The 12,030-nt window shown below is 41.8% G+C and overlaps 1 protein-coding gene across 2 annotated transcripts in view; it reads left to right on the top strand.

The window, feature by feature from the left end:
* Positions 1-12,030, top strand: part of LOC100702229 (1-phosphatidylinositol 4,5-bisphosphate phosphodiesterase delta-3-A) — a 59,057-nt gene that overhangs the window by 32,895 nt on the left and 14,132 nt on the right. For both annotated transcript variants that reach the window (XM_013266389.3, XM_003458560.5), the window contains 6 exons: positions 2,940-3,165; positions 3,995-4,196; positions 6,890-7,034; positions 9,330-9,482; positions 11,431-11,568; positions 11,662-11,815. In XM_013266389.3, the coding sequence (XP_013121843.1) occupies positions 2,940-3,165; positions 3,995-4,196; positions 6,890-7,034; positions 9,330-9,482; positions 11,431-11,568; positions 11,662-11,815 (1,018 nt within the window). The remainder of the gene's footprint in view (positions 1-2,939; positions 3,166-3,994; positions 4,197-6,889; positions 7,035-9,329; positions 9,483-11,430; positions 11,569-11,661; positions 11,816-12,030) is intronic.

Raw genomic sequence — 12,030 nt, 5'->3', positions numbered from 1 at the left:
CGGTGTCATCTTTATGTGATGAAACACGACCTGTTTCTCTCTTTTCACCAGTACTTGGGTGGCCAACAGCAAACAAAATAGTGGAATAGTTCAGCCTCCTTATTGTGCTGTAAAATCAACTTATTCCACCAACAAAAATAAAACAATACAAAAACAAAACAGTACTTTTATACGCGCGCTACCTTTACCCACTACGGGGGAGCTACCAGTCCCAGACGAGCTCTATTTTATTTTAAAATGCTACCAGCCCCTCTGGGCAAGCCTAAACGTTTTACGCGAGGTGTCTGAATGTTAATATTCACCTGGTTGCTGATTCACTGCCGGTCTCTCAGGTCTACCTCATCGACCCCCACCGCCGTGGACCACTTATAAGAATGCCAGAACCCGAATTCACGTCTCTGGACTTTATCCTGTACCTAGACAGGAGCTGTCGACAGACTTCAGCGCGGGCTTCTCACGACGGCAGGACTCGATGAGGCTTTCCTGTGGGGTCACACAAAAGTGCTGTGTCCCATCCGGCTCGAAGGACCAAGAAATGTCAGGAGTTTTCCTGTATTGCAACTCAGGTCAGAATAAAAACGCTCAGACAGGTTTAACGTGTACACGGGTGAGACTCAGGGAGACTCGCACCCTGCAGTAAAAAAAACAGTCTTTATTCACAGAGCACATACAGGAAGAGATACAGGAAGAGATAAAATAGACCGTGCTGCGTGCAGGCTTCCTGTGGAGCACAGAGTGTATGTAACTTCCCCATTTAGGCTTAATACTGAAAGAGCAAACACATTAGATAAAGATAGATAAAGAAACGTACTTTTAAGCATAACATAATAAAAATCCTAGAATCCTAAAAAATCTCTTAACAACTCCTCAAATCTGTCCTAGTGACCCTGCCAACCCGGAGCTTAGCGGCGACAGGCACTGCACCCAAGCCACGGGGGGTGGCGCAGGCAGCCGGGACACCTGCAACGGGAGTGTCCACTGATGGAGGTCGGGCAGGTGTTCTGGGCCCAACAAGACATACATTTTAGTAAGGTGTCAAGGAGATATACACCACACTGTGGTGGTGTATGCAGGCTCTCGTGCATCAATGCTTGGTTCACCCCGGGGCATTGTTGGAAGCAAAGTGCAGTTAAGTGTGTGCATGGGGACATTTACAAATATCACACAATATTTCACAGTGCAGTTGCATGTAGTGTCTGCGTAGCATTCAGTGGTGACATGTCCTTCAAGGGAGGATCCGCCACCACCAGTGATTCACCCCAGGGGAGATTTCCCACTGGAGCAGTCTTATGATGACACCCTACACTCAGCCTTCGACCAAGTGATAGAAATTGATGGTCACCTGGTGTGCCCTGAAGCCGCGCAGACCTACCCACGCTTTGTATTATTGAACGATAGGCTTTATCAAGTGAGTCCTGACACTCGCACAGAGGAGCAGTACACCCAGTTGTTGGTGCTGAAAAGCTGTCGAGAAATGATTTTCCAGGTGGCTCATTATAACCCCATGGCAGGGCATATGGTATATGATAAATATGGTATATGATAAACCTCTGGGGCAAATAATAGCCCAATTTTATTGGCCAGGCCCAAGCAGATGTGCGCTGATGGTATGCGTCATGCAAGGAATGTTAGTTGGTTAACCAGCTGGCTATCGTAAAAGCACCTTTTCGCCCACTACCATTAATGGAAGTGCCGTTTGAGCGCATTGGCATGGACCTTATCAGGTCATTTCACCGAAGGGCATGCGGCTATCGCTTTGTATTAGTTATGGTGGATTATGCAAAGCAACCCTCGGAAGCAGTGCTGCTGGGCACCATCTCTGCAAAGAGTGTGGTGCAGGCGCTGTTCAGGGGATCTCTTGAGTTGCCATCCCAAAAGAGATGCTGACTGACCAGGGCAGGTCATTCATGTCTCGCACACTTAAAGAGCTGTACAAATTATTGGGCATGAAATCTATTCAGAGCAGCGCCTACCAACCTCAGACTGATGGTTTGGTGGAGCAGCTGAATAAGACTTGAATAAGTCCATGGTTCAGAAGTTTATTCACAAGGATGGATGTAATTGGGATCGCGGGTTAGACCCCACTTAGTGCAGGAAGTGCCTCGGGCCTCCACGGGATTTTCTCCCTTTGAAATACTGTTCAGCAGGAAGCCACAGCGGCCTGTACAACAGGGGCTAGACTAACGCAGTTCTCAGCAGGTGACAAAGTGCATGTGTTACCCTTCTTCTACCTCAAAGTTACTCGCTAAGTGGCAAGACCCTTTGTGGTCACACAGTGAGTGTGGGATATATCACCTCAGATATACACATACATCACCCCAGCCTCCTTAAAGCGTGTAGAGAGGCTGAAACCAGGAGAGGAGAGAGATGAATTGGGACCAGAGATGCCAAATTCAAACATTCCTGCCTCTCTCCATTGTGATAAACATCTCACACAGGGCCAGAGACTGGATGTTGGTGCATCCAACAGCGTTTTGCAGATGTGTTCTCCCCTCTGCCCACTGTGCTTCGCTCATAGAGCATCATTTTGCATAGGCATGCATAGAGCGACCTGGCGTGGCGTTGTGTTTACGGCCCTACAGGTTACCTGAGCAACAGGCAAATTGTCCAGAGAGAATTGCTGAAAATAGGAGCGATAGAAGAGTCAAACAGTGTGTGGTGTAGTCCCCTAGTTCTTGTGGTGAAGAAAGATGGGTCTGTATGGTTCTGTGTGGAATATCCTTATCCGATGCCCCAGGTCGATGAGCTCCTGGACCGGTTAGGCACTGCTCACTTTTTCACAACACTGGATATTTACGTAGCTATCCCCACCAGGGATAAAAATAATATAGCAGATACAGGGATATGTAGACCAAAAGTGGGTAGAGATAACACCCCCACAGCAAATCATGTTCTATTTGCACATGAACAAACAGCTGTTATTTGTGTTTTTCTGATAGAAATGTGACCAGTCAGGTGACCGTCGTCTCGATCATGAAGAGATTGAAGTTTTCTGCAGGGAGTTGTTACGGAGGCCAGAACTGGACATCATATTCATTCGCTACTCTGCAAATGGCTGTGTGCTTTCAGCTGTGGACCTGAGGGATTTCCTAAAGGACCAGGGGGAGGATGCCTCACTTGTTCATGCCCAAAGCCTCATACTCACCTATGAACTTAATGAGTGGGGTACGGTACTAGTAACAATAAATTATAAGATAAATTATAAGATTGAAGAATTAAAATACGTGAAAAATAACAAAGCTTACCTGACAAATATTCAGCTGTGCTAAAGGATGAAGTTTGTGGTACAAAGGAAATTTTGACTGGAAAACACAGTTTGGCCACAACTCAAAGATTCATACACCAAGTCTGACCTGACAACATTTCACATAGATGTCTAATAGGACAGAACGAAATATCACAATGGGATGGGGTAAATCTATATGTATATATTCTATATATATTTATTCCCAGTCTGTTTGAGTGGTGTTTATAAGGTGTTTTTTGTTGCAACAGGTAAGTTTGACAGTGAGGGATAAGCAGTAACACATTCTGGCTAGTGCAAATGAAAAAACAAGGATTGGTGAAGTAAGTGATCAGGTAAGCTGAAGTGTTTCAGTTTACATCAGGGCCAAAGGAGATTCAAGTCTTTATAGAATAGTCTATGTATACTGAGTATACATAGGCTGCTCCAGAGTGCTCCTCTATGTGTATACTATATTTTCCTGGTATCAATTGACTAATCATAGGCACATGGAGATTTATTCAGTTACTGATATAAAAAGAGTTGAAAAGCTGTAAATGAGTGAAGAGGATGCAGTCTACATGGATACATCAGCAACCAGTTAACCAGTTTGATTCCTGGCCAGTCGCATCCCTTCTGAATGTCTTCCCCCTCTGTTTCTGTGCTACAACAAATTAAGGCATTTTTATTATTATTTTTAATTCTAAGAATAAAAATTATGTTTATTTAATACCTTATTTTTTAAACTTTGTTTCTCTTTGCCCATTACAGCCCAGAAGAACAGCTTTATGACTCCCAATGGTTTCACCATGTACATGTTGTCGAAGGAAAACTGTGTGTTTAACCCAGAACACGCTAGAGTTTACCAAGACATGGCACACCCACTGTCGCACTACTTCATCTCCTCGTCCCACAACACCTACCTCACTAAGGACCAGCTCACTGGGAACAGCAGCACAGAGCCTTACATACGGTAACAGCAACAGGGCAGCGATTGCGAACTAGGCTATGTGCAAATACATTTATTAATTTGGTAACCTAATTATTTCACTATTATTGACAAAGGCAGTATACTATTATCATTGTAGGAGAGGTTTGTACTAAATTATTATACTTTAAATTGTCTCACAAAATTCTGAACAAGGTGAATTAGAATGACTGGTTCTGTCTAATCAACCACTTTTTGTAAAAAAAAAAACAAGGATAACACACAAAATGCAGTAAGTACTTGTCAGTCCCCTATAAACAGCTGGAAGGAGTTGTCTGGGCCGCTTAGCTAAGCCCACTGACATCATAACTCAGATCAAGATTAGTGTCAGGAATAGGTGGATAAACTATGTAGTGCTTCTTCACATATCTACTCTGTTCTCAGAATTGTTCTCAGCTGTTAGATCACAGTGTCACATCTTGGGAAGAGGTGCAGGTTCCACCACATCACCCCTCAAAACTCTGGTCACTAGGGTAATGATTCTTTACATGATCTGAAAGAATCACTGTGAAACCCTAGAAAACCATTAAACAGCAGTGGTGCTTACTTTTGTGTGCACTCAGTGCAAGCTTGCATTAGTCTGCATTAGACTGAGACTTAAACAAGACTATGATGCACTTTTATATAAACTTTGTCATCAATCGGACATAACATTATGACCACTGACAAGTGAAGTGAATTAGGCTACGTTCACACTGCAGGCGAAAGCGCATCAAATCCGATTTTTTTGACCCTATGCGGCCCATATCCGATCATGGTCTGACAGTGTGAACGGCACAAATCCGATATTTTCAAATCCGATCTGGGTCACTTTCGTATGTGGTACTGAATCCGATACATATCCGATGTTTTAGAAAGCGACTGCTGTTTGAACGGTCATGTCGCATTAAATCCGTCTTTTACGTCACTGACACAAGACAGACAGCAATTATCAGCGCCGGAGAAGCGCCTAAGAAGATATCGGGAACGCTTCCTGGCCATCCAGCGTAGATGTTAGTGAAACTGTTGGGAAGACAGCGTGAACATTTTATTTGTACTGTATAATCTGCAGATTCTGACAGAAATCTGCAACTATCCTTTGAAGCACCGCTCCTCTCTAGAACAGCAATAAGGATCACTATTAGGTTATCTACATTATTATGTAAATAACAAAATAACTTAAAGCAAAAATTGGGAAACGTAAAGTCCGAAGTCTTTATATTAAGGGCCATCAGTCAAACAATATTGTTTGCTCTGGGTCTAAACAGAGCGCGTTGTGTGTGATGTCTTCTTTTGCGCATGCGGGCCGCTTTGAACGTTCACACTGGAGCGCGTTTGCTGTCGCATTTTATTTGTAGTGTGAACAAGCAGACAAAAAAATCGGATTTGATCAAAAAATCGGAATTGAGCATTAAGACCTGCAGTGTGAACGTAGCAAAGTATCCTTGGACAAGATACTAACCCCAGAAATTCCCCAGATCTCAATCCAACTTTGAGATGTTCTAGACAAACAAGCCCAATCCATTGAGGCCACACCTGACAATTTGCAGGACTTAAACGATCTGTTGCTAAAATCTTGGTGCCAGATACTGCAATGTGTCTTCAGGGGTCCAATGGAGTCCTCAACAGGCCAGGGCTATTCTGTGAGCAAAAGGGTATAAACACAATATTAGGCAGGTGGTCATAATGTTGGTGTATATGGAGTGATCGTGGCTCAAGAGTTGGCAGTTCGTCTTGTAATCAGAAGGTTGCCAGTTCGAGCCCCAGCTCCGACAGTCTCGGTCATTGTGTCCTTGGGCAAGACACCCATTGCCTACTGGTGGTGGTCAGAGGGCCTGGTGGCGCCAGTGTCCGGCAGCCTCGCCTCTGTCAGTGCGCCCCATGGGTGGCTGTGGCTATAATGTAGCTTGCCATCACCTGTGTGTGAGTGGGTGGATGAATGAATGTAGTTTAAAGCGCTTTGGGGTCCTTAGGGACTAAGTAAAGCGCTATATAAATACAGGCCATTTACCATATATACCTGGGAATTTGGTACTGTTAACAAAAGTTACCATTGCCATATTGACAAATGAACCCACATGCACAAGTTTTAACTAGCTGGCTAACCAACTCCATGTTGGCAATTTTACTTTAGTGTAGAAATATTTGTACCATGGCATTGTTCAGCATTATACATAAGTTAAAGTCATGGCTCATTATAGCTGATGAGTTAATTTGGCAAGCCAGATAATTCCCCTCACACATACTTTTACAAACAATAACTTGAGCAAACAAGATACAGTTAGCCAGCTAGCTATAACTCAGCTATTCTGCGTGAATCTGATGGTGCACCATTTGTATTGTTTACTGATGAAGTAGGTGGAAAATGGAAAATGTCAGATAGCTGGCAAATATTCCCTGTAAGCAGGCATGGAAGTATTAACTAACATTATATCTGTGATTCTTTTGGCTAAATTTCCAAAAGCAATCTCTTCTACAAAACACTATATAGCCATTTTGCTTTATGTACTTTGTTATAGGATTTGATGTGCTTAGAACAGTCATTTGTTGATGTTACATTTGTCCAAAAATAATTAAATGCCATATTTTTTTAAGTTACTTTAAATTTACTTTACTTTAGAAATATGTAATAAAAGGTGTTTAAGATGTAATTTTTTCTTAACCCAAGTTTACTCACGAAACTTGAATTTTTCTCTTAGAGCTCTAAAACATGGTTGTCGGTGTGTGGAGCTGGACTGTTGGGATGGAGACAAAGGAGAACCAGTTATCTATCATGGACACACACTTACTTCCAAAGTGCCCTTTGTTGAAGTAATTGAGACTATCAATGAGTATGCTTTTAAAGTGAGTACTTTACTGTAACCAAGAGTCCTCTGCAGAAAATGAAATCTTACTGTAGAGATTGCAACTACTGCAGATATCATTGACTGACTTATTACAGTAGTGTAAATATATTAGAGGGTTAACTAACTAATTGGAGCCTTGAATGTGTTCTAACAACCAACCATCAGCTGCAAAGTAATGCTCAATAATCAGATTGCTTCCTGTGTCGATGCTGCTTTAGTCAACAGATTGAAGTCCACAGATTATAGAATTCTTACCTTGATTACCTGACATTAAAGAGACCACAGTGAGCCAAAAACAATTCTTCACACCATCAGCAGAAGCTTCAAATGCGAACACTGTGCTGACGTTCTCAATTTTCAGATATGTATATATATATTTATATGTTTGGAACCATTATGAATGACTTCTAGAAGCTAGTTTTGCTAGTCTGAATGCATCATTAGTGATGGTAAATATATGTTTGTCCATTCTGATGATGGATTTGACTTATGTCTTGAGATATATAGATATAGATGCTGCTGCTGTATATGTACTTTGATTTTTACTGCTTGTCCTTCCTCTTGTGTTAGCTTTCTGTTACTGTTTCTTATGTTAACGGGTCAGTTTTGACTGTGCCTTAAATTAGCCAAAACAATAATTTATCATCCAATTTGTTTGTTACCTATTGGTTACCTTGTTCAGCTTCCTTATCTATGAAAAGATTGGTTTTAATATTTTTGGTGTGGCCCACAGGGCTTTTTTACAGCATACCTTTTCAGTCGAAAGAAAATGGTAAACTGAACCTCAAGAGATTTTTTATGTTACCTTACTCGTCAAAGGAGTTTGCAAAGAAAAGCGTCTGGACTTCTTTAAGTTGCTTGAAGACGTTTCACCTCTCATCCGATAAGCTTCTTCAGTTCTAAGGTCAAATGGCCGAGAGTCCCAGATTTAAACCCAGTGGGAGTATCCCCCCAAAGAGGGACAAAGGACCCCCTGGTGGTCCTCTAATCACATGAGCCAAGGTGTGAAAGCGGGTGTGGGACCTAATCAGCCAGGGTTTCGGGTGAGCTCATTGTGAAACCTGGCCCCACCTTGTCATGTGAATTCCTGAGGTCAGATGGCCCAGGATGTGAGTGGGCGTTAAGGCGTCTGGGGAGGGAACTCAAAACTGGATTATAGATGGCAGACAGTTGGTGTCGTAAACCACCGCCTCTGTTCAAAGATGGTCGCTCACAGTGGACATAGATGGCCTCTTTCACTCCTCTTTCAAACCATCTGTCCTCTCTGTCCAAAATGTGAACATTGGCATCCTCGAAAGAGTGACCTTTATCCTTAAGATGCAGATGGACTGCTGAGTCTTGTCCTGTGGAGGTGGCTCTTCTATGTTGTGCCATGCGCTTGTGAAGTGGCTGTTTGGTCTTTCCAATGTAGAGGTCTGGGCATTCCTGGTAATCCCAGGGGTCATTTTGGTGACATTTTCAGCAGTGGCCCTGCCATGCAAGCCAGGAGATACAAGAGATGTGACCACTTTTGGATCTGTATGTTTCACCAGGAACAGAAGCAGCTTCAGCACCTGTGATCTCCTCATCAGACTTATCAGATGTATCTTTGTCCCGTGGTTGAAATTTGCTATCATCCTGCTCCTCAGAAACTGGCTTGTCCATATTGCTATGCTGTTTTGTGTCTTCTGCCTAATTCTATTCAAAGATATGATGCAGAGCTTGGCTTATTGTAAATCTTCTAATTTTTGCATGCTGCAAACTGGAGATGTATACTCTGCAAGTCACCAACGTCTTTACATGTCTTCCATTTTTATACATTTCCATCTGGATTACCTTTTCAACCAAGCAGTAGGGATAAAAGGGGCTGTTTGTTCAGAGGAGACAAACAGTTAAAGAGAGAAGCCCCTAACTTCTCTCCGACAGTGTTAGTGAGCTCAGTGTGTTTATGATTTTAGTTTTGGCACTGATTATTTTATAATCTTATATTTTAACTGGGTCAGAACTGACCCTAACAACACAAAGGTCATAACTTTTGCCAAAGCATTTTGTAATTATTTTATTTTGTTTAAATTGAGGTTCCTGACAAAGACAAAAAGCCTTGATCCAATAAACAAATTTAAATGGCACTTCTATGCATTTAAAACCTAAAAACAGGTTGGTGCCAACCCTAACACAAGAGGAAGGTGTGTTATAGATTGACATTAGCCACAGTGACAATTTTGCTGAAAGGCCAAGTGATAATTTCCTTATCTTTCTCTGGTCTACAGTAAATACTTTTCTCACTGACTTTCCAACATTGTGTCTATCCCAGTCCTCTCCCTACCCTCTAATCCTGTCTTTGGAGAACCACTGCTCTCTGGAGCAGCAGAAAGTTATGGCTAGATATCTGCACTCTATTCTGGGAGACAAACTTCTAACAAAGCCTCTTGAAGGCCTGGATTCCCACAATTTGCCTTCTCCAGAGGTAAGTAGTCAAGGAATCAGTGAAAGTTCAGTTCACATTACCACTGCTAAATCCACTGATAGCAAACATAATTTTATGTGGTCATGTAAATATTCCTGGGTTAATTAAATCACATATAGATTGTTCTCACAATGACAGTTTTCATTAAGTTAATAAAGATAAAAATGATCCATACAAAGAGATATATGTATTGTGCTTGATACTTTTCATTGGAATCTGGACATGGTTAAAATTAGATGCTGACTGGCTTTCAATGTCCTATAAAAATCTTTCAGTCTCCAACCACTTTTACAGTTTTTAACCCTCAGCTGTAAAAGGCTGATAGGGTGCCGTCATCACTCTGCCAGGGAGGCGGCATGGACACCCAACTTTGTGAACATAATAAAGATGGCAACATAGGATTTTTAAATTGATGCCATTGGTTATCTACTGAAAACCTCAAATGAATTTGAATCTCCGGGACCTTCACGGTCAGAGGTCTATTTTTCTGAAATTCTTGTGAATACTGTAACTCAAGAAGGAAGTCACCTAGGATTCTTAGATTTATACAATAATTACTAGGAGGCTGAGGTGTAACACTGGCAGCTGGCATCTGCTAAGACTGCTTACCGTCTTTTATTATAACTGAAACTAATACAATTAAATACATTTGTTCTGACCTCTGATACTTCTGGTAAAACCTTAGAACATTTTTAGCTTTGGTTCATGCTGGTATGGGAAAACTTGCAGTAAATGTTTCATGTGTCTTCTATCTCTCATGAGATTTTTTCAGAGCCCTTTGACATTTTTCTCATGTAACATAGTTATGCAGTAAGAATTTAATATATTCAAAAGCATTACAGAAAAATTTGAAAGTGGCCCCTTTCACGAGAAAATTATTTAGGCCTGTACTGCTATCAGTTTTCAGCCTGTGAACACTACTAAATTTTATCTGAAATTTGAGCACTGCTCAGAGAGCTCTATTGGGAAGATTATGCTGTAACTGCAGTTACCTTTATGTATCACAAGTGTATAATAAATGTAACAAATATGTTTAGAGCTTTACAATAGGAAAAACTCAGATCTGCAATTTGTGTCTAACTAGGTGAAAATTTAAAACTTATCGTGATCAATAGGCAGATCACTAATGCCTCAAAAGGAGAAAGACCAATGGCAGAAAAGGTTAATGTGCGCAGGGTTGGATGTGGCAGCGCAGCGGAGGGTGGTTTCAATTTCCTGATAGGCCCTATCGGCCTGGCCATTACTCTGTGGGTGAAAACCAGAACAGAGACTGAACTGGGCTCAGAGGGAAGTACAGAATTTTTTCCAAACTCAGGAAGTGGGGAGTGTGGCCTGACACGACATTCAGGCAGAAAACATGGTCAGTGATGAGTTGAGTGGTTTCCAGAACAAAGGGTAGCCTAGGCAGGGCGATGAAATTAGCTGCTTTAGAAAAATGGTCTACAGTACTTAGAATTGTGTTACCTGCTAAGAGTGCTAGTCCAGTGATGAAATCCAAGGCAGTGTGGGATCAGGAACATCCCAGCATAGGCAAGGGTTGGAAGAGTACAAACGAAGACACATATTCTTTAAAACATGTTCTCTTATTAATGTGGGCTACCACACAGCAAAATCTCCAGTGTTAAATTAACACTACAAAACTGAGCAGTGCTGATTTTCTGAACATTGGAAAATAACTCAAAATGTTAGAAATATTCCAGTGTTAGAAAATCAGCACTGCTCTGTGTTAGTCATTGTAAATCTTGAAAACTGACTAGGTTACTTTTAAAAATACAACACTGTCAAAAGTGTTCATTTAACACTCAACAGTGTTATATTTAACACTCAACAGTGTGGACACATATAGACACTCTGTAGTGTTAATTTAACACTGGAGATTTTGCTGTGCAGAACAAACATTGTGTGTGTGTGTGTGTGTGTGTGTGTGTGTGTGTGTGTGTGTGTGTAGGCTCTTAAAGGTAAAGTCCTAGTGAAGGGGAAGAAGGAGAGGTTGGAGGAATGCTCATCCAGCTCTTCAGACCTCAGTTCCTCAGATGAGGAGACCAGCCGCATAGAAGGGAAACCCAGAAGGAAGGAGGATAAAAAGGTTGGTACGACACTATCCTAGAGACAGTACCTCTGACCACTTCTGGATGGTGACTAATTCAGTTGGTTTCTGTGTATGTGCATGTGATGTCAGGCAGGCGTCTCCAAGATAACTCCGGAGCTATCAGACCTGGTTGTGTACACTTGCAGCGTTCCCTTTAAAAGCTTCGAACAAGCTGCCAAAAGTCCAGCAACCAACATGTCATCTTTCTCCGAAAGTGATGCACTCAGACATATTAAGGACTCGGGTAGGACACGTCTAAACTTGCCTTTTAGAGTAAAATGGAATAGTTTGTACAGTACAAGTACAGTAGCAAAGGTACTGAGACACCCCACATTTCTTTATGTTTTGCTAGTAAAATGATAACCAAGTGCATCAATTTATTAAAAGCCAGAGCCTGCGCAGTAGTGATTTTGGGTAGAGTTGCTATCTCAAGTACCCCACCTGCAGTTTTTATGTAGC

Source organism: Oreochromis niloticus, linkage group LG8, assembly GCF_001858045.2.
Source record: "Oreochromis niloticus isolate F11D_XX linkage group LG8, O_niloticus_UMD_NMBU, whole genome shotgun sequence".
Lineage (NCBI taxonomy): Eukaryota > Metazoa > Chordata > Actinopteri > Cichliformes > Cichlidae > Oreochromis > Oreochromis niloticus.
The sequence above is the reverse complement of the archived record's forward strand: the minus strand, read 5'-3'. Positions and strand labels throughout refer to the sequence as shown.